The sequence below is a fragment of the Ictalurus punctatus genome, chromosome 20, assembly GCF_001660625.3.
Source record: "Ictalurus punctatus breed USDA103 chromosome 20, Coco_2.0, whole genome shotgun sequence".
NCBI classification, from domain to species: Eukaryota; Metazoa; Chordata; class Actinopteri; order Siluriformes; family Ictaluridae; genus Ictalurus; species Ictalurus punctatus.
In genome coordinates, this window is record NC_030435.2 from 17,268,516 (window position 1) to 17,291,757 (window position 23,242).

At 37.9% G+C, this 23,242-nt stretch overlaps 1 protein-coding gene across 5 annotated transcripts; it reads left to right on the plus strand.

The window, feature by feature from the left end:
• The first annotated feature begins 1,803 nt into the window (after positions 1 to 1,803).
• ranbp3b (RAN binding protein 3b) lies at positions 1,804 to 22,875 on the plus strand. 5 transcript variants are annotated; one of them, XM_017496081.3, is made up of 17 exons: positions 1,804 to 1,870; positions 9,677 to 9,735; positions 11,863 to 11,899; positions 12,529 to 12,615; positions 12,945 to 13,016; positions 14,267 to 14,332; positions 15,152 to 15,265; positions 16,768 to 16,868; positions 17,132 to 17,248; positions 17,331 to 17,428; positions 17,551 to 17,626; positions 17,772 to 17,865; positions 18,329 to 18,480; positions 18,732 to 18,852; positions 18,984 to 19,126; positions 20,118 to 20,328; positions 22,095 to 22,875. In XM_017496081.3, exons 1-17 carry the CDS (start codon positions 1,849 to 1,851, stop codon positions 22,139 to 22,141), a joined length of 1,617 nt encoding a protein of 538 aa, XP_017351570.2. In that variant the 5' UTR covers positions 1,804 to 1,848; the 3' UTR covers positions 22,142 to 22,875. The 5 variants fall into 5 exon arrangements, with proteins under 5 accessions (XP_017351570.2, XP_017351569.2, XP_017351572.2 ...); XM_017496080.3 differs by having other exon boundaries at positions 1,806 to 1,870; positions 17,129 to 17,248; XM_017496083.3 differs by having other exon boundaries at positions 1,806 to 1,870; positions 17,129 to 17,248; positions 18,356 to 18,480.
• Positions 22,876 to 23,242: the final 367 nt, after the last annotated feature.

Genomic DNA, 23,242 nt, shown 5'->3' on the forward strand with positions numbered 1-23,242 from the left:
CATAACGCATCAATGCACAGAACTGCATAATTTAGTTTCTTGTATATGTCACATTTAAAATCAACTATTAGACATTATCTCCAAACAAAACTATCTGTGTTACAGATGCCTTATAATTATGCACAGGTCCTTATTAGTGATAAAGGCTGTTCAGTACAGCTCATGGTATTATAATGAAGAGTGACATTTGCATTACAACATGATTATAATTTAACAAGAAATTACTTATACCATACCACATTAATAAACTTTATGAAGCATTTGAGTTTATAAAAATGATTACAAGGAAACATTACCAACCTACAAAGAAGTATGAGCACAATTATAATTGTTAAAAAATATAGGCTTCATAGAAAGTGTCACCTAGTTTTTGTATACTTATATTAGTTTTCTTAATTTATTTAACAAACTAGTCATATGCAATAATATTCAGTAATTCAAAGGAATGTGATCCTTTTACAAAATTTTATATACAAAATAATCCAAATATGTCCACAATTTTCTGATTTTCTTAAGTGTTTTACACGTTTAAAAAATAAACCCAATATCCAGTTGCTTGCTACCATGTGAATGTATTTAATGTCATTTTCGTGTCACATAAATTCTAGACAATACATGCTTATCAACAGGGTGCATCATGGAATTTAATAGAATATAACCTGTAATGAGTCTATTGACTTAGGGCAAGACACTACAGGTAAAAACCAAACACCTCTGTTTCTAAATTACCTGCATTCATGAATTTGTACCTGTTCATACATATTTAGAAGGGTATTAAAGTGAAACTTTCCAAAATGTTGACAATTGTTGGATTTACATTAGATTTTATACTAAAAAATGAAAGAAAAAAAACCCACCTACACATTTTTTTAATAACAGTCTGTGATATCCTCTTGGTTGAACAATAAATAAATGATTTTCATTTTAAAGGGTTTTCACAGTGACATAAACATTTTAATTCTAACATTATTCAAATAATAGATGCTTTTGGTTTTATTACGTATGAAAATGTATGCATATTTATGTAGATTAAGCCTGATTTACATAAATAAATGTAAATTTATGACAAAACAAAAATAATAAAATACATGCAAGAATACCAGCAATCAACTGGCAAAGATTGAAAAAATATCGTCATTTTGTTTATCTTCACTTGTAGATAGTTTTTGGCTTCAATAAATATAAATATTACATTAAGGCCAATAATCAAAATCAGACTTTTAACTATCCACATACATATTAAATCAAGGGTTTAAGGAATAACCATGTATCTAGCCCAAGACATTTTCAAATGTTCAATATTATATGTACACTTGCAGAATTGCACCATCTAGTGGTTGAAAAGATAAATGCACAGCTCTTCGAAATATGTGATGCTCTGGACTTTTTCAATGTAATTTATTGAAGGAAATGGTAAATGACAAACAAAAACCCACCACAAACATAAAAGTAACACACAAAACGTAGGATTTATCGCGTTTGATCTGAATAAACCTGTATCACATTGACGGAGAATATAGGGGTAAAAAGAAGCTTATTAGTTATGAATTGACTCGTAAATAAACAATAAATGTACAGAAATCCATTTACTGAATGGAATATTAAAACTGAAAAAAAAAAATAAAATGAAATAAAATAAACCTTAAGATTATATATATATATATATATATATATATATATATATATATATATATATATATATATATATATATATATATATATATATATATATATATATATAAACACAGTGAAGCCTATTCATCTCGATTTCTCTCCCAGCTTTTGTTTCTTAGCTAGAAATAACGCCTGTGTGGCGCGGTGCATTGTGGGTGTGCTTGGAGAAGTAAAATGGCGGACTTGGCAAACGAAGGTAGGCAAATGGGGCGAAGCAATGAAGCCACAAAACAAAAACACAAATGACTTAAAGAAGTGCAGAAGCATGTGGGTGTGTGTTGTAAGAGTGCTGTGCTCATTTTGCGCTTCGTTTCTGAGAATCGGATTTGATTTAATTCGCCTGCTGTTAATTTGGTGCCAATGTTTCAGCTAGCATGGTTAGCGTGAATCTGTTTAGCTTTAGCCTGGTTAGCTGAACTGAGAGGTGCTAGCCCTGGTTAAATAGCCTCCTCCGGAGCTAGCTAATGTTCCGGGCCTTTCTGTTTTCTTTGATTTTTAGGCGGGTACGTCTCTCTCTCTCTCTCTCTCTCTCTCTCTCTCTCTCTCTCTCTCTCTCTCTCTCCTTTTACTAGTTTCACGTCTAGCGATTTGATTTAGCAGCGTTTGGAGCATAGAAACACTTTAATGCAGCAATAAAGTCGCAGGTCTTTAAAGCTGCCTGAATGTTGTGTATTGGTTTATAGGTTATATTTAATGTTTAGCGGGGAATTAGTGATGTCAGATCTGTGTCAGTCAGTGCAAGCATTTTAACACAACCAACAAGGTCGATCGTATAGTTATCATCATCATCATCATCATCATAATTCCGCATCACTGGTTTAGCTCCTTTATTAGTTAGGATTATTTTGAGATCTGACTGGTCGGGATTTGATTTGATCTGATCACCCAGACAGGATTGCTTGCTTAGCTCTTAGCTAACATTAGCTAGATTCATTAATTCGCACTTGATTAAACCAACACACATGTATATATTTCCAAACATCTTATCTTTAGGAAACGATCTAATTTAGTGTCTCATCGTTAGTTATCACAGTAATCCAGAGTGTTCGTGATGTAAACAGTTAAGGCATTGCTGCTCAGTAAATAAACGAAGCAGACAGTCCATGTGCACACTTCTCTTCTCTTTTTTTTCTTCTCTTTTGATAAACACGATCAGATTGAGGTATAAAGAAAATCCGGGTACTTTTGCTTGAAGGTTAGTTTAGCTCACATAGCAGGTCTCTCTGATATCTCTGTGTATTTATTATTATTTATTATTTTACCTCTGAAATCTACAGCTCAGCTTGGCGCTAATCTTGTAACTGGAAATGGTCTTTGCTGTGCTTTTGAAGTGATGTAAAGAAACCGGTAGTGTACACAGGTAAATATTTGAAGGATGGATGGATGGATGGATGCATGCTTGTGTAATGACACGCTGTTCTTTGCTAATGCTGAGAAATGAAAAGCTCGCCTGTTAAATTAATTCGAGATGTCGTCATTTTGTCGTTCACGTGGGGTTGGGTGGTTAGGAAAATGCACATTTGAGTCATGACTTGCAGTACAGTTCTGTTGTGTGTGAGTGAGTGAGAGAGAGAGAGTCTTATGCATCACTTTAAGCCCTTTCAATACAAGTACTGCATCAGATCAGTGGATATCAGCATCTCATGTGGAGGCCAGTCTAGGTACTTGGGTAATGAACATTAATGCTGCTAAAATCAGGCTGTGAACTCTTGAGTGTAATAAACTCTTCTGCATATGAACATCCAGCCCAGTTATCTGGGTTCATTATGTTGTGGTGATATTATTATTATTATTATTATTATTATTATCATCATCATTATTATTATTAATTATTATACATAAATTTTTTTGCATTGGCCACTCTTAAACAGTATGACTAGAATAGTATCGACTGCCCCAATGTGTGGTGATGGGAAGGCTGTGTGTATGTTTGGATGGGGGTTTGATGGGAAATCAGAGTAAACCAGTGCTTATAGCGTACACAGAAACCGAGAGCATCTATAAACTATTTACAAGCCAGTGTCACTTTTTAGAGAAGTGTGTATCCTGATGATTACTGACAGAAGGTGCTGATGTACACATTGTGCGATTTATAGTTTGTGTTAAAAAGCAACCCCGGGGAAACTTGATTTAAAAAAAAAATTTTTTTTTTAAATAAACGCACAAAGAACATTTCTTATTTTGGTCCTATCTGAGTCTAGACCAAAAGTGATGCGAGTTTCTTGGAGGTGGGGTCTGGGGGAAGGGCTGCAAATTAACTTAAGGCGTGGTCGCACTACACTTTTCGTACCATTGACTTCCGTTCATACTTATGAGAACGCTGAAGACCGGAAACGCAAGCTCATACAAAGAGGTTCACGTGAATTCATTCACCGGAGTTTGACCTGCGGATTCGTGTCGCGTGCATTAGTTCACTAGTTTGACCTGCGGATTTGTGTCGCGTGAGCACGTGCGACCAATAGAAGATCGACACGTCACGGCGTGTTCAGAAAATTCAGGAAGTCTTGTTTTATACAACACCGCTTTAAAAGTATATAAAATCAACATCAGGAGAGATTTGGTGACCCCACAGCCTTCTACTTTGCAGATGCTCGTGTCTCCGTCGCAACAATAACAATTCAAGTGCGTCGGAATCTGTGACGTGTGGATTAATAAATCCGCACCGCTTTGGTGAGTGATGTCATATCCGGTCGTTGCCCATATTCGTAGCACTCTCTCTGAAGAAGTTTTGCATGCTGAAAGTGTTGTGTGACATGTCTGATGCACAGTAAAAATTGATCTGAAAACAAATGTTGGTCGAGTGGGTATACATGGCTGAACATACGGCGGTATGATATCAGTTTTGTCTTAAATTACGTCACTTTTCTGAGATTGTCGATATCGGGATAACTTTTTATAACGTTTTAAAATTTAATGAAATATAATTTAATAATATAAATAATTGCAAACTAAAAGGAACTCAGTGGATGTAGCTGAAGTGACTTACTCTTTCAAATTGTTAATTGTTTACAGATTTGTTTTTTCTGTTATTGGTTTTAGAAGTGGGGACTGTCTGTGTTAGAATTTTAGTTTTTTGAACATCAAACTCAGTTACAAAGGTTTTACGGTTTTAATGCTGCATTTCTGTTTTGTGTGCAGTTAGCTAAATAGTCTATCGTAATACATATTACGTGTTCTATAGTAACTTTAAGTGTTTGATTCCGATCCAACAGGTTTGACCGAACGCTACATATATTACCTGTGTGTATGTATGTATGTGTGTTTATATATGTTTATGTGCATGTCATTTATGCAAGTGAGAACACAGTATTCACACTTGGACCAGAGCAACCGTTCGGGGCCGTCTGAGCCGAGGTAGTCTTGCTCTGGTTCAAGCCGAACTCTAGCTTGGTTCAGACTCAGTGAGAAAGTGACTTGAACGAACTGCAGGAAGTGAACCAAAGATGCTGTGTGTTTTGGGTTGCATAAAGCATTTTTTGGAGCTCTGAGTTGCTAATCTGATCCATGAGGCACAAACTGAACCCAAGGGCATAGCTGTAGTGCTGCAGAAATGTAACGCGTTCTGGATATTTGGACTGACGAGCAAAAAAATAAATCATAAAATGCTGGATGCAGTACCTAAAACCGACTGTTTATTTAATCATCTATTTGATATATTCCATGTTTGCTGTGCTTGGTGGTTTTGGGTGAAGGCTTGTTTACCTTTATTCATCACTGTATGTTTGACTAATGATTGAGAGTTTTACAAGTGAGTTTTCGTCCCTATGCACCCCTCAACCAACCTTCTTTTGTTTTTGTTTTTTGGTTTGTATTTGAAGAGTGGAACCAAAACCTAAAATCAATCTGAATCAGACGAATGAATTAATAGTTATGAAAGCACACTTAAGCACCATGCTATGATATACCCATGAAGCAGGCACACAGGTTATTTGAGTGACGAGCTGCCCAAATGCATTGTTGTGCAAACTTGTCTTTCTGCTCCTAGATGGCATTGTTTGAGTGCCAGCTCGTGGTTTGAAGCTTTGCTAGATTAAAAACAACAACTGGAAGACTTTCGTTTCCCAATATAGGTGTTCAAATTGAGACAGGATGTATTTGAAATATTTGCATTTGTTTGCTTGATGTAAAAGTGTTGCACATTCTGACTTGACTCTCTTTAAGGTGTCTCTGCTTGCCTGTGTGTCAGTTCAGAAAGGGTCACGAAAGGGCAAAGCCAAGAGTTTGTGGTTTTCAGGCATGACATTGGCAAAACCGCTGTCTCTTTATCTTGTACCCAAGATAAACCGTGCCCGATTTTTTTTTTTCCACCTTTACTCTGATCTAACAATCAACAAAAGTCAAGTTGAAAGTAAATTGAAACATTTTAGAAAAGAATAAACTCGTAATAACCGGGTAGCACAAGTGTGCACACCTTTTTGCTCAGAATTAACCAATCACACTCAAACTCCTGTTCAAATGAATTGTCATACAGCAGTCATCAATAAGTGCTCCGGGTTAACCACAAATAAAGATAAACTGTTTCTGTAGGATTTTCTTTACATCGTCTTGGTTTCATCGACTGCTGAAGCCATGGTTCACAAAGAGCTTAAAGTTTGAAGGTATCAATCAGGAGAACGCTGACAGCAATCATCAAGAAGTGGAGAAAATGGGACCGCACAGTGACCTGACCAAGAACAGGACACCAAGAACATGAGGTCCCATTCAAAATTGACGAAAGGACAAGATGAAAACTTATCAGGGAGACTGCCAAGAACCCGAAGGCAAAACGGAGCTGCAGGAAGATCTACAATTACTAGTTACTCCCCCCATGTGGCAACAGTCTTTCTTCTCATGTTTGGGCTATGTGGTAGGGATAGAGATAGAAACCCTTAAAACCCCTCCAAGCTGGCATAAATCACCTCAAACCATGTGGCAAGATGAGTTATGGTCTGATGAAACTTTGGGTTTAACTAACATATATATTTGGTGCAAAAACAACCCAAAGAACACCATACTCGTGGAGAAGCATGGTGGTGGCAGCATTATGATGTGGAGCTGCTTCTCTTCAGCAGAGACTCTAGGTAAGATAAAGAGAATCATGAATAGCTCCAAGTACCAATATATTTTGGCACGAAACCGACAGGCGCCTATTGGACCGCTGAAGTTGAAGAACAATTTCGCCTTCCAGCATGATAACGACCGAAAGCACAGATCCAAGTCAACAAATCTTCAGATGATGATGATCAGAGACCTGTGCGCAGACGATGCCCTCGCAATTTTAATGATGGGGCATTTTTGCACGGAATAAAACGGCCAAATCAGGATGTGCTAAGTTGACAGACGCTTACTCAAAAAGAATGAGTGCTGGATACACAATAATAACCAGGGTATTGTAAGTTTTTTTATTATTATTATTATTATTATTATTCATTTATTTTTACATTTTCCTTATTTACCCTTAAAGGTTTTTTGTTTTTCAGTTGAATTTTGCTGGTTGCTATACCACATTAAGGGTGTTAAAAAAAAAATCTCACAAAACCTGCAGTTACAACAGGGGTGTGTAGACATTCGCTATCCATTATCTGACCAATAGGAAGCCATTTAAGACTCGCCTTGTGGTATCGCTAGCTAGCTAAATGTTCCGATAAAGTTTCCAGCAGTCAGAGCTCTACAGCGTATTTGCATTCTAGTTCACAAATGATCCTCTTGATCAGCTTTTAAGCCAAAGTGAAAAACGTATTGGGAATGTGTTGCCTACTTTCGCATTACCAAGTGCCAAACAACAGATGACCGTTAATTGTCTGTGTATGTGTGAGACAGAACTGATTATTTAATTGACAGGGCAACAAGTGACATTTGAAATGAGATCCCCCCCACCCTAACCCTAGTGCACATTTTTAACTAACAAATGAAACTGCAAGACAAACCTTGAAAACAACCGTGGCTTCATCTTATTATACTGTCCTACAAGGATTCCTTAGATATATACAGAAATAAAGCTTGGAAAGAAGTAGCAGAGATTGCTGGTCAGTGTATGTAGCTGGTACAGTTAGCTTGCTTTGCTCATCTGCCAATGAAGTGAGTATGTTTCAGACTGATTAGTGGATTATTTGTATTTGAACTAGTTAGTTTTAGAAGCTGTGTGTTTGTGTGCGTTTAACATTGGTCAGTGCGCGGTCACAAGAGACTTGTCACTTGAGAGTCTGAACTTAAGCTTAACCAACGTTATTCCAATGCCTTAGATTTGTATATAGATATTCTGTTTATATATCATTTATACACAAACAAGCATAGCTTGGATTTTTCTGTGTACGTTTACACCAGTATTTTTGAACCATTTAGTATCAGCTTTCATTTACAGCAGTTACAGCAACTACTACTGCTGTTAAAAATATCACATAGTGTCAGGCTGATCATGTGTCTTTGTTTATTTACAAAATGTTATGTGTATTTGAATCCCTCTTAACCATGCCAGAGTTTTATTAGGACCATGGGTCATTTCAAGTGCTTTAAAAAAAAAAAAAGAAGGAAAAAAAAAAAAAGGTTTACTTACTTTGAGGTCACTGGAGGTGTTTGCGTTACTGCTCTGTGAGTGTGATCGATCAGGTTTAGATTAAAGTTTGGGATATTAGGTATTAGTCAGTTTCATTACAGTGTAATGTAATTATTTCACAATTAATAGAATGCTGATGTCGCACATTTCCACAATGCACATCATTACATTTTTGCATCAATACACACTTATTTGATTTCCATTTTGCTTTCAAAATTGACCGTTCAGTAGTTTAAAGCCAGTGCACACTACATGATTTTAGGCCCAGTTTCCCAATTGTAAGCTAATTTTGTGTCTAAGTGACTCCATAGTACCCCCCGGCCCACCTCGATCTGTGTGAACTATTCAGCAATAAGAATTACCAAATCTGAGCCCTATCAGCATGTTTGATTTTCTCCTGATAAATCAAGTTGCAAGTAGTTGCAAGTACAACAATGAGAAACAGCCAATGAGAGTCGGAGAGGAAACGGATTCATCTGCAGTCATGTGCAGCAGATGCCTGAATCCAATTTATCATCCATCTGTTCATGTTGGAGGGTGAGAGCAAAATGTAAGCACATTAATAATGCTTCTATAAGAAATTATTTGGCATGTTTTACTCAAATGGTTGTTGGGGAACAGCGAAAATAAAAACAAACATGGCCCGGTTCCTGCTGGCACACAGAATATAAATAGCTCCCTTTTTACACTGTAGCTCCAGTTCTCTTTGCAGAACAGACAGTCCTCACTGCCTGCATTTCTAATCCTTCCTACACTATCCTTTCTCCTCTGGTATTTTCTCTTATTTCCTTTTTTTCATGTTTTGGTAAAAAATAGTGGCACAATCGCACAGCCACATGATTGATATTGCTCATGTTTATCTTCATGAGAAAGTGGATTTGGAGATTAGGCGTGCTTCGGCAGACATTTCTCCAGGTGAAAGGTCATGTAGCGCGTGTGCCTCATTTGCAAGACGGTGTAAACTGAGTGGTGTGAAAGGGTCAGAAATTCTGCTTAAGCTGTGGGCATTATTAACCCATCTACCAGTGGAAAAGTTGCTGGATCTGTTTAATCCCTGCTTTCATCTACCAATGACGATGTCAGACAGGAGAAGCAATTTTATTGGTCAGAATCTGTAACCTTTTCAGACTAGTTGACAACTTTTGATTGGACAAGAGCAGGTCGAAATATCAAAAACAGGTTACAAGCAAGCAGGATGAGTTTAAGCGTCCATTCACACTTTGTAACTTTAAGAGTGAGAACAGTAAGAGTTGTGCTAATTGGATTAAAATATTGTGCTTTCAACCTTTTGTTGAAAATCGCCATAACCACCAGACAGTACACGGTTGATGTTCTCGTTACTGTTAGGAGCAGGAAGTATGCTTGTGAAAGTTAATGAATGACTCAATGAACGGCATTGTTAATTAGTCCAAATGACGTTATTAACCTAATCACTTGTTTTTATTTGTATTTTTTTGTGTTTGTTTTTAGGAGAGAAGCCTGCCATAGCTCCTCCAGTGTTCGTGTTTCAAAAGGACAAGGCACAAAAGGTAGGCCTGATTTTAATTCAGTGAATGTTTGTTTTTCTAGTTGTTGTCTATAAATTCACTATCTGGAGGTATGGCGAGAAGGATGGGTTTACATTGTAAGTCCTGGATGCTCTCCATGGTTGTTCTTGCTACAGATCTTTGTGGTCTCAACATGGACGCCTTATGTAAAGCTACTTTGCCATTGTGACTTGCATAACAAATAAGGTCGGTAAAATGAAAATGGGCATTCTCTGAGAAAGAAGTGTGATGAGTAATTAGATTCTGCTTTTTGTTGAATAATTTATCATCTTAGTTTAACATTTCTAATGTGAGTCCCTTGATACAGTCCTGTGGCTCAGCAAGTGCCATTAGTTCAGGGGCATTAATATGAAGGACTCTGCTTAAGTCTACAGTAGGGATGGGCAATATGGACGTAAAACTGTATCATGATATTTTCTGGTATTTATTGCGATAACGATATCAGTGACGATATAAATATAGTACCATTCACCACTGTTTTTGGCTACAAATGATATCTGTGATATAGAGAGCCTCAGAAACACAAGCGTTGATCTAAAAGTAAAACTGATTTACTGTAACCAAACCAGTTCCAGATTGTAGAGGTATCTCCTCGTTTAGCAATAAACTCCTCAGCTTCACGTCCGTCTTCCGCCATACTCGTTTTCGCTCTGCACGTGAGCTACAAATGGGTCGCAGATCACCGCACACAGAAATGCGTCGTAAACTAGGCTTTACCGTTATTATCGCAGGAAGACTCATTCTTATTGTGGGGAGGATTTGTACCGGTATATCACAAACGATAAGATATCGCCCATCCCTAGTCTACAGTGTTTTAATGGTCATTGCTTGTTGCTCAGGTTCTGTCAGCGTGTTAGTAGCATGTATTCATTTATATAATTTCAAACTGCAAAAGCTGTGCCTTTTAATTGTAGCCTACGTTATTAATAATATCATCATCGATATCAAGTGGTTAGGGCAAATAAGCAAGCAGGTCCATCAATCAGAAGCTGTCCATGCAACAACAAAACCAACAATTACTTCCCAGTTATTAGAGCAATCTGATCTGAATTTGGGTTTTTTGATTTGATCTAGCTAGCTATTGAGATTATGTAGAAGGCTGATTTATTTGGTTATTTGTCTGCATTCTGATTCTTCCTAATATCCTTTCAGTGCAAAGCTGTTATTTAATTTAGCACATTATTTTATGGCATCGTCTCTGCTGTCTAGCTTCAACTAATAGAGCTTGTTATACTTTGTCACAGTTGCTTCTGAGAGCCAAATGAATCAAACTCTGGGAAAGCCCTGAGGTTTCAGTAGGCTGTCTTTTGGATCAGTAGGCTGTCCATCAAACAAGGCAGTGTAACAGCAAGGGGTAATATGCGAAAGGGATTGTCCAATCGTTAAAAAAGAAAAGAAGGTGGCTTGGATGATGATGGGGCCGTTTGAGCTGTGGTTTCATCAGCGGGTGGAACCGTATCTATGGTGACAAGATGGACCAGCACGGCAGGGTGACCATCACCAAACTGTACGGTCCAAATTCAGCTGACTGTTGGCACAGTTGACTGTATAGGACTCTGCACAAAAGCAGCACTTAGTCAATTGTTTTAGTTTCTTGCAGGCAGGAAATATTTGGCTGTTTACTGAGCTATATGCTGTTTTATGCTTGGATGTTTGTGGTTTGGCCAAACGTGTGTTTAAAAAAAAAAAAAACACCACATGTTTTGAATGTTCCTCAAATGAATTTTATTCATTAATAACTGTGTGTTTTTCTTTCACTTATGACTGTAATATTGCTTTGACACTAGTTTTAATATTAAGCAAAAAAAAAAAAAAATATATATATATATATATATATATATATATATATATATATATATATATATATATATATATATATATATATATATATATATATATATATATATCTCAGCGGTAATCATGTCTGTAAGTAATTACATCATTTGATTTCCATGTGGGAACCAGATAAATTACAATGTTATTGTTGTTATTATGCTTGATGGATAGGAGCATAATATCTGGAAACGTGAGTGCCATATTGGTTAGGCTTGCAATGAGATATTTTCTAGTTGTTAATGTCTCTCTCGTGGCACATTTTCTCCATTGCAGCGATCTGCTGATGGGTCCAGTGCAGAGGATGGGGAAGGTACATCTGCTTAATTTTCCGTCTCAAGCCACATTTAGTGTTACTTTGTATGTTGCATGCTATGATCCTGGTTTAAAAGGGAATAGGGTCTCCAGTCAAATCGGCCATGCAAAGTACAAGCAGAACACAAAGGATGCACATTGATTATGATATAGCATACATTCAAAATTAAATATTTATTATACTATAATAGTGTTATATATAGCTAGTACAATATAATATACGTTTCATTTTGAATGTACGCATTATCATAATCAATGTGCATCCTTTCTGTATATAAGTTTCCTGTAGCTTATTATAGCTATAGGAATCATTAGCTTGACCAACGATAACTGTAGGAGAGAAAATGAACTGGTGTCCCACCTGGGTGTACTGTACTGTACGCTCCAGATCCACCGGGTCCCAAACCTTTGCTGAAGATTAATGAATTGATACCATTGGCATCTGTGGATGCTATTTATCAATATAAATGCTTCTTTTTTTTTTCTTCTTTTTTTTTTTTTTGCTTAGGGGTAGATTTTTACAAACAAATATGATTTAAGCTGTGCATATATCTTAACAAATAGTGCCAAAAGGTGAATGTAATGCTGTAAGCATTTTGGATTATAGTGGATTTGTCTTGTCTTTAGACTCGGACAGAGAGGATGGAGAATACTGTCCTCCAGTGAAGAGAGAGAGAACCTCGTCCTTAACACAGTTCCCACCTGCACATGCAGGTAACGCAACAACTGTAACTCACTCGGATACGCTCGTGATGTAATTTGAACGTGTAAGCTTTGCTCCTGCATTCCGGTCTGACAGCCTTGATGTGTATTTATGTAAATGTCATGCTAATGCAAATATTGTTTTGTCCATGAGAAACACTGTGATTCTTTCAGTTCTGGTTCCTCTCTACAATGCTACAAACTACTTGGCACTTCAGCTGTGTGTTATTCTGACGTGACCTCAGTTTGGTGCCAACTGTTAACCAGCCATCTGTCAGAACTGTTGGCTCATCATGCTGTCATAGTCACACTGCCTCTTCCTGTGTGTGTGTGTGTTGCAGTTTCCAAGAATAATGTGTTTATGCCGTCAAGTTTCTGTCAATCTCCAACAGGCAACTCGGACTCAGAGCCAGGTAAGAGAGCATGTGAACATATTACTATATCTGATGCAAGTCAGAGTAAAACTACTATTTAAATCTCATTCAAGGTCGACATGATGTGATGGAAGGTTTAATTTGTAATTATAATTGGATTTCTTGTTAGTTGCACAGTGCTAAAAGATAGTTTGTCTGCTTATTATGAAATGATCTTTAAAACCAAAAAAAAAAAAAACCCCAGATATTTGTTCTGTAATGTAGAGGAATCAGTGCTCCTGAGCGCAATGTGAGATGCAACACTTTATTAATGTCTTGCGTATGGCACACTAAAAAGAAAACCAAAACCTTTTCATGTCACATAACCCGTATACTAAGAAGACAACCAGCAGGGATTTGACAAAATGCATCATGAAATACACACATTGTTTTTAATGAGTTCTGCTTCAAATGAGCCAAAACTAAATGTGAAGTTCCTCAGTGCATACTCCAAATGGTATTATAGTCTCATCTTAATCACATTTCAGGCTGATACAAACAATGCAAGCATAGTGCCGGGATTAAATTCCTTGTCTAATCCTTCCAGTGAGCTATTCATTTTTACACGGAAGTGACTGACTGTAATGCATTGATTGCATTTGCCTGTTCTACAATTCAATGAGAGAATTAACATTTAGTTTTGTTTCTTTTGCTTTTCATTTTTGTATGCTGCACATGTTGTATTTCATATTTTCTGAGGACTGTGTTTAAACATGACCGCTTCCTATCCATGTTTCTAAATAACTTTCTTTTGATTCAATTGTGCAAGATGTCTTTGCGATGTTTTCCCCTACCAGGCTAGTTTTATGTAGCAGAGGAAAGAGGAATAAAATAGTTTCGCTATTTTGAAATCATATCAAACACTTGCCAGGGCATGGCTCATGTTTATGAGCTTAGTGACATGCTTTTATCATGATTGTACACCACCCAGAAAAAGTGTGAGTAGGTGAAGTAGGGAGGAAAATCAGAGAAGCTTTCTATTTCTATCTCTTCTCTGAGCAGTCAAACAGGCGGAATCAAAATATGCCCAGATACCACTTCCGAGAGCGCAGGAATGTGCTGAAGTAGGTTTCTGGGCCAAAGGAGATTTTATATCTATTTTATGTGTGTGTATGTGTATATATATATATATATATAAGGAATAATATAGGAAGTGGTAAAACAGTGCTCTTCTGTAAGACAAACAGGGGAGAAATCAAACAGCTCTAACCCTGTCTTTTTCTGCTTCTTTGCTGCTCTGACCCTTTTAGAGGAGAAGCCAGTTGGATTTCGGTTGAAACCTCCAACTCTGATCCATGGTCAAGCGCCGAGTGCAGGTAAGACTTACTCTTTCCATGCAGTGAGAGCAAGTTAATCGGTCAACCTACAGGAAGAAGGGGTGTCGTATGCAAGGGGTGTATTTGTAAAGGTTTCATGTCGATTTTGGGAGTGTTTCCCGAATTGAGGTGGTTGTTTTCATGTACAGAATCAGTGACACTTTTATTTATTATTTTATTTCCTTGTGCATTGGGATTTTATTTCAGTTTAGATTCATTTCCTCTTAGTTTTGAAAGTAGAAAAATGTCTGCTCAATTAGCTTGACATCGCTCACACTGAAAATATTAGAGAAAACATTTGGCATGCCTGCATTTAGTCATTTCTGCTACTTCCATTTGCCAACATTAAACAGCATTGAGTCTCCTATACTGCTTGATGAGATCCAGAATACAGTGTGTGTCGCCAAAAAGCTGTATTTTTGTCTGATCTGGACAGTTACTGTCAAAGTTCCAATAGCTTTGAGGTTAGATGTAAGAAAACACTTTTCTGGGGTGCCAATAATTCTGGAGCTGAGTATATATTAGTAGAATAACACAAAAATAAAATTGGGTATGTATTACTTGATGCATAAACTGTTTGTCTCCCAGTACCTACAAACTTTTTGACAAGTTGTCATATAGACATCTAGTAAGCTGTTAAGCTATGGTTGCTTTTGAATAAATAAATAAATAAATAAATAAAAGACTTAAAAATACTGTCATTGAACTGGCTAAATCATCATTTTAACTCTTTACGCTTGGGCTGTATTTTCTATTGTAGATTCCCAGCATTGGCTGGCTCTTGTAGGATTTTCGGTTTCCGTTCCAATCCATTAGTAGGCTGTTTTTCAGGTGTACCTAGTCAGAAACCCAAGGAGCAGCAGCGTAGCGTCCTGAGACCTGCGGTCCTGCAGGCTCCACCCACTAAGACCCTCCCTGATCCCAGCAAGAGCAGTGAGTACACTCAAAGCAGCCTGCTATTCCTCTGATTCCTTAATTACATACTGTACACTAGATTCAGCTCATTAGTGCTGTCTGTTTTATTAGATTCATTGGGGGGGGGGGGGGGGGTCATTAAGTGACATTAATACTCTCAAAGTAACCTCCCACAAGGTGCGACCTCTTGCAAAACATTTGATGCTTTTGTTACACCTAGTTGGTTACTGGTCACTGTAGAGCTGAATGGTTACAGCTGTCTCATCTCACCTTTCCATGCAGGTGCTGAATAGTGAGTCTTTCTCTCATGTTTGTGGTCTTTTTTTTCTATGTTGTGAGCTAAATCAAAACTAAAGACTATAGTAATGGCTCAAAGTGACCGTGTCAGTGACTGCCCCTTGTCAGTTATAAATATGTGGGTGGCACTTATTAAATGTGTGAAAACTTATACTGGTGCACCTGTTAAAAAAATATAGTATTCACTAGTAATGTGTGGCATTACTAAAGGAAACTAGGCCTATGTTAAGATTTAAGATTCAAGACATTGCCTTGGGCAAGGAAATCCAATTATCCGCCAAGCAGTGTCACCTTAACATGCAAGATAAACATGGAATATAAATGTAAAAAAAAAAAAGACAAACATCCACTCTTTCACACATAACTTGCACACCTCCAGTATCCAGTATTGTAAATACACTACCGGTCAAAAGTTTAGACACACTCATTCTTTATTTAAATTTTTTCCCCACATTTTAGAATAATAATAAAGTCATCAAAACTCTGGAATAACACAAATAGAACTATGGGAATTATGTTGTGATAAAAAAAAAAATCCAAAATAATTTCATATTTTAGCGTCTTCAACGTAGGCTACCCTTTTTTGCCTAGAATTTCCAGAGATGTATTCTTGGCATCTCCTCAACCGATTTCTTCAGGAATCCCCCTGAGATGCTTTTTAAACAGGATTAAAGGAGTTCCCACCTATGCTCGACACTTGGAATATTTCGCTCCAAGCCATCCTTTAAAAAAATATCCAACTTTTTTTTTTTTTTTTTTTTTTTTTTTTTTTTTTTTTTTTTGTAAATAAAATCACACCTTCAGTTCAAAAAGTTTTTAAGATCCTGAGAGACATTTTAGTCATGTGTCTCCAAACTTTTGACCGGTGGTGTATTTTTGTTGCACACAGTGCAGTGTATTCAAAGCAAGCCAGAGCGTTGTAAACATTGCTATGTTGTGCAGCCCAGTGAATGGCATAGGGGCTGCAGTGGCCATATAAAGTGTCTGAGCATGTCAAATATAAGGTGTTGGACATGACTGTGGCATGAAGTTATCATGCTATAAAAAGTGTCAGAGTGTTTTAATTATAGACTGGATGAAATCTGACATCCTCTGTACAGTAGCGTTCTGTTTCAAGCTGTGATGTTCAGTGGAGAAGCAATATTATTAAATTCTTACCCAAATAAAGTTGTATATCCAGTATTACGTATGTCCTGTATTAACTGATGGTGTTTCCCTAATAGACTCGAGCTGTGGAACAAATGGAGTGGGCAAGTTTTCAGAGGCAGCTACAGAAGGCCGGGCGATTTTCCTGAACAACTCGGAAAGCTCGGAGAAATCACCGGTGAGACTTCTTTTTACTGTTGTAATCTCAACACACTGAATCATAAACACACACACACATACTTCCGCTTGTCTATACAGGGTTATTTTATTTGTTTAAGGAGACGATGCCTTAGTAATTCAGTAAACAACTGCTAAAAGCACTCCCAACTCAAACGGTATCTAATGATTCTGTTATCTTAGCTGCCTGCGTGTTTATTTTACATTGCATGATTGTTTTGTAAAATTGCTGTCAGTTGCTGACATGTAACTTTCTTGCAGAAGAAAGACAAGGAAGGAGCAGAGGATGACTTGGGAAAGACAGAGGAGAACACACAAAAGAAGGATGTTGTGGTCGACCCCGGTTTCGTTTTCGGACAGAATATCAAAGATCGAGCAAAGGTCAGTGAGTACTTATGGGCACTGTTCAAGTCACAACCCTTATGATTCTATACGAGTTGTTTAAATCTCATATTCTCCGCAGTTGGATGAGAACAGCACAGGCAGTGAATCTAAAGACGCCACACAGGACTCTCAGTCTGGGAGTACTAATTACTTCCTGCAGTACATGGGTACTTCAAGGTGACTCTCATCCATCTGTTTGTCTTTATGCATTTTTTTTTTTTTTGTCTTTCATGTTCTGATTTAAATAGCAGTAATTTTTGTCAGTAATTATCTAATTCTGTGCATGTTTGGCTTTCCAGCTCTCTGAATGCCACAAACAACACAGACAAAGGAGCCAAGTTTGTGTTTGGCCAGAACATGTCGGAGAGAGTGCTGGTAAGATGGATACAGTATTGCAAAAATGTTGGCACTACCTACTGGTTCTGGCTTCTAAATGTTAGAAAAACAAAGTATCGGTATGCTGTAGCTTTTACAACAACTTGGGGTGTGTGTGTGTGTGTGTGTGTGTGTGTGTTTTCAGAGTCCTCCAAAAGGTGGTGAATCAACAGCAGAGGGATGTAAAGAGACAGCTTCAGTATCAGAACCCTCGTCACAGGAAACCACCCCGGAAAAGAGTGAGCGCCCTTTGCTTCTATTTCAGCTAGCTAAAAAATAATGACTAAATAAAACGTTTTTAATTATAGTCAGTGACGGTTGGTCGTGATGTTGAATATATTTTTTTTTCAAGCATTTCAATTCCATAAAAAACATCCAGAAAGAAATCAGCCACAGCCTCTACTTCATACTTCATCTTTTTTTTTTCTTTTTTTTTTGGTTGCTGTTCTTGGTTCCACACATAGTCAGAAATAATCCACTTAGCCATTTGCTAACAGTGAATAGGACAATGTGGATGTCAAAAACTAAGCGTTATTTTGATCATTTTTTCATTGAAAGAGAGGGGGAGGGCCCAGCTCATTTATATCAGCTGCTATTGATTCAAAATACAGGTTAATGATTAATACTCTGGGTTTTTAATTTGACTGTAAAATAATCTCAATAGGAAAAAATATGCATCCCCTCGCTCTGCTCCTATTCAAGGTGCATCTGAATACTGTGTGTGTCCAGATCACAGTGTGACAGAATCTCTAGAGGAATCGGCAGCAGCGTACACCAAAGCCACGGCCAAGAAGTGCATTTTGGAGAAAGTGGAGGTCCGCACTGGAGAGGAAGCAGAGAGCAATGTGCTGCAGGTAAACTGCCACTTTCGGTTTGACGCAGAAAACACCGTACTCGTGCTTCGTACCTCTGTTCAGGGTATGAGGAAATGTAACCGATTTGTTTCAGTCAGTCAGCGAAGGTCATTTTTCACATTCCTGAAAAGCACCTGTTATGGATTTGGTCCAAAAAAGTGGAAAATCTGATTTGCTGGGTTTGTCGGCACATGTATAAATAGCAGCATTAGGTTAAAATGTTGAGTTATGGTTTTGTCTTTGATCTACAGATGCAGTGCAAGCTGTTCGTGTTTGATAAGCCAGCTCAGTCGTGGATTGAGCGAGGTCGAGGGCTGCTGAGACTCAACGACATGGCCTCTACCGACGATGGCACACTACAATCCAGGCTAGGTCAGAGCCTCAGTGTTTTGTGTTGCTTTTTATTGAAAGCAGATGCATGTTTTGAGGTTTTGAGTAATAGAAATGTAGCTTCTTGTTCTATATTTCCTTAACTTTTTCTTTCTCCACTTATTATTGATCAGTGATGCGCACCCAGGGCAGTCTGCGGCTGATTCTGAACACTAAGCTGTGGGCTCAGATGCAGGTGGACAAGGCCAGCGAGAAGAGCGTCCGCATTACTGCCATGGACACAGAGGACCAGGGAGTGAAGGTCTTCCTCATATCGGTATGTTGAGCGTGTGTCTGTGTGCCTCTGTCTGTGTGCCTCTGTCTGTGTGCCTCTGTCTGTGTGCCTCTGTCTGTGTGCCTCTGTCTGTGTGCCTCTGTCTGTGTGCCTCTGTCTGTGTGCCTCTGTCTGTGTGCCTCTGTCTGTGTGCCTCTGTCTGTGTGTCAGTTACTGTTCCAAGAGAAGCAAGTAATGTTTTTGTTTCGCTTTATTGGATCTTACATCCATGTTTTTGCTTGGTTATTAGGTTTAAGAAAGCATGTCAGAATGAAATTGTGGAAAATACTAACTCTTCAGAATGTTTCATGGATATTTAATCCCCATTGTCTGTGCTGTTTTGTGGAATGTAGGATCCAGTACAGTTTGACTAGGTTATCCGCAATCTGTTTATCCACAAAGGAATGCAGTAAATCCTTCCTTGTCTGTGTTCTTGAATTCCCTATTAGAGAAAAGGCAACTTGTTTTAGAAACGATCAAACATTCCCCAAATTGGAGGACAGAAACTGAAAATACCAGTGCAACAGTTGCAGTATCGGGTTGAACCTATACATCAGAGTCTACAGAGAATCAATTTCTCTGTTCTAAGACATTTGACTGTCAATACGTTTAAATTCACCCTGCTGAAGGAATAGTTTTAGGGAAATCTAATTTGTTCGGATTTACAGCTGGCCTCGAGACGGTCAAGTCTATCACTGGGCCAAGAGACCGGTTTTGTGTCCGGATTTTGCTTTCACTTTTTTACACAGCAGGATAACTAATTTAACAAATACTGGATGCTTATGACCACGAATTAGCTTCATGCAAACTGAATGCCCATATCTTCAGACTTCACAATTTATTTGATTGTATTTTAGGCTAATATGCAGTCATTTTGTTTATTTGATACAAGCTTAAAAGCAAACGCAATCGCCATAACTGGTACTGAGAATCTCTTCCTCAGTGTGTTTTGACAAGGAATACCCTGAGAAGTACTCTGACTCTCCTCTTACAGGCCAGCTCGAAGGATGCAGGGCAGCTGGCAGCAGCACTCCACCACCGCATCCTGGCCCTGCGGAGCCGCGCTGAGCAGGAGGCAGAGAGCACAGCCGAACTGCCCCACACCGAGATCACGCAATCCAACGAAGATGACAGCGATGATGACGTCGAGCTTGCTAAAAACAACAGCAGCAACATCGCCCCTACAGGAAATACCACCGCCAGCGGTACACTTCTCTGCTTCCCCTCACACTGTTGATCATTCTGTTGTCTGCTTTAGTTACATTTAGTTTAGTTTGATTATTAGTTTAGTTTTATAGTGTTATGTTAGAGAATGTATTATGAATGATCACATCACAGTAATTGCCCAGCGTTTAGTATGGTTTGTGTTGTATCCAGTTATGTACACTGCCTGCCAGTTTACATTGCTTTATACAACAGCACTGTTGAATTCGCAAATTGGATTGGTCAGAAGGTGTTGATTAATTTTCTAATAAGCAGCGTTGACAGTAATGCCAGCTGTAATTCACATCACAGGGTCATATTAATGTGCTTGCTCTAATACAGATTTACAAATGTGCCATTTATTCAGGGGAAAAAAAACAAACAAGTTGAATCGTTGATGTGGTGAAGCATTCTAGAGAGAGAAAAAAAAAAAAAGTGACTCCAGTGTCCGAGCTCTGTAAGAGTTTTGTGTCACAGGAGGAAGTTGAGCCATCTGTTTTCTAGGTAAAATTACAAGTTGATTTATTTCTTCTTGTCCTATGGAATTTAAGAGAAACAAACAAGAGAGGCTGGTGAGGGGAAGACTGTTTATAGCGGTCATAACGTAAGTGACAGCAGAAATGTCTCGAGGGCGTTTCATAGCTATGTAAATGGCAGTCCATCCAGGATTTACTGATCGAAAAAATGCATGCAAAATCAAGCGAACTCCGCAATATTCAGAGGAGCTTGCAATTTTTATAAATTACTACAGATTTGGGCCATCATATGTTCGACGTCATTACAACGCACATTCAGTCAAAGCCCTATTCGATTCACGTGCGTCAAACATGAGTACAGCTAAAAGGTTTCATTTACCAACAATCTGCTCGAAAGCGATTTTGTGCAATTGCAATTTCGCCAATTTAACTTGATTTACGCAAAAAAAAAAAAAGCCGCAGCAAAATCGAGCATTTTTGGCCGCAACAATCACACAAAAACCTCTGCGAAATCCTGTACGGATTGAAATGGTACTGCGTGCTGATCATTAAGGAATTATTTGTAATCATTGGTAAATTGCTATTTTATAATAGGAGCAAAGCCCACTGGGACGTGCTGTTATAGGAAAATAATCAACTTCAGAGTGGTGTGATGCAAAGTAGATTTGATTGTTTTACTATAACAGGACACTGCATTGTATTTTACTCTTTCCATATTTAACCATGGGACCAGCTTCTGGCAATCTATCAGCACATACCAGTTTTTGGTATGTTTTTACCCTCCTTTAAACCAAAGTAATATTTTTTTTTCCTTATTTGAAATGATCTACCATATTTACTTTGACATATTCATATCCCTGCACTGTATGTGTACCAATAAAATGTAATATAATTATATATCAGGATAATAGACATGCATGGTATTGTTATTCAGATTATTATCACTGCCATATGTTTTGTTTGCAAGGAGACTTGCAGTTTAAGCAGCATTTTGGGGTGTTTTTTTCCCCCTTTTTCTCAAATAAAGATTAGCCGTCTTGGTACAGCTATCATTTCACTCAAATGTAGTATCGTACAAACACAGGGCTCTGTAGGAGAATAAGGCTCCTATTTAGACTTTTTAAACCCAATATTTTGATAGTGAACTACCGTAAAAGCTTTGTGATCTGAAAATGTAACACATGACTACTGTGCATACTTCCTTTTTTAAAAAAAAAATAAGGCCATTTAAGGGAATGAAGTATTTGAAGTGTTCATCAACAGTAACACCTTTCCCCCCACCTCTTCCTCAGGCACTTCTGAAACCTCTGCCGAGGCACCGGCAGCTGAGAGCACATAACACCCTGGCTAGCTGCCTGACTAAAAACTGCTCAACAGGGTTTTTTTGGGCAGGCATCTGGGTGGACAGCCTTAACCACCGCAACTCTTTCAGCCCAGCGCTGTGGGTCCTTCAGCTCCAGCCCTGTAGCAGAGCTCCAGCGTCTCTCACTTAAAACTCGTAGTTCGTTTTTCCCCCTTCCTACATTTATTGTGAATCTGGAATTCAATATTTTTGTTTTTATCATTTTGTTTGCTTTTTTGGTTTTGTTTTAGTTTTCCGGGACTGCAAACAAACTAAAAAAAAAAGAGAAGAAAAAAAAAAAAAGAGAAACAGACTTTTCCATTTAAGGGTTTGGACTTGGCTCCTCATCATATTGATGAGTGTGAGGGTATTCCTCTCTCTGTGTTAAGATACGGCACATGTCACAGCTGCAATTTCTACCACAGGATTTGTCTTTTACTTTCTTGCTGTCCCCCCCACCCACTGTATTATTTTCTCCTAATCTCTCATGCTTGGCTTCAGACCACCACTGTATCACATTATTGCTCAAAATTGTACAACATCCGTTCAGTAACTTTGTGCCCTCAACCCAAAACCTCGCTGGACCGCAAACATGTTTATTTTATTTTTATTTTTTGGTATCTGAGTCTAACTCATTTCCAGTGGTTTACCATAAACCAGTACTTCTACTAGTCTGCTATGATGGTAGTTAGATCTCTTATTGATATAACGAATAAAGAACTAAACCAATACACGGACTGTGCTATTGTGGATCTGTGCTTCTCCAATGTTCCATCACTGAGAAGAAGATAAGAAAGGTAAAAGGGAATTAACTTTGGCCCCCTCACCATTATGGAATCACCAGAATCTGCCCTTTAGCTTTGCTTATGGACAGATATGGTTATTTCTGTTTTGATTTGATGAAAAAAAAAATTAAATCAACATCTCTGCAGATATCCATGTCTATTTTCCATATTCTGAATGTTTGTAATATGTTACTTTTTTAAAAAAAAATGTTTTATTAACTTTTTTTTTTATCCATTTCCGTGATATTGGAGACAGTACAATGGAGATGATTGTTTTTTTTGTGTGTGTGTGAAATACTGAGTGCATTTAGAA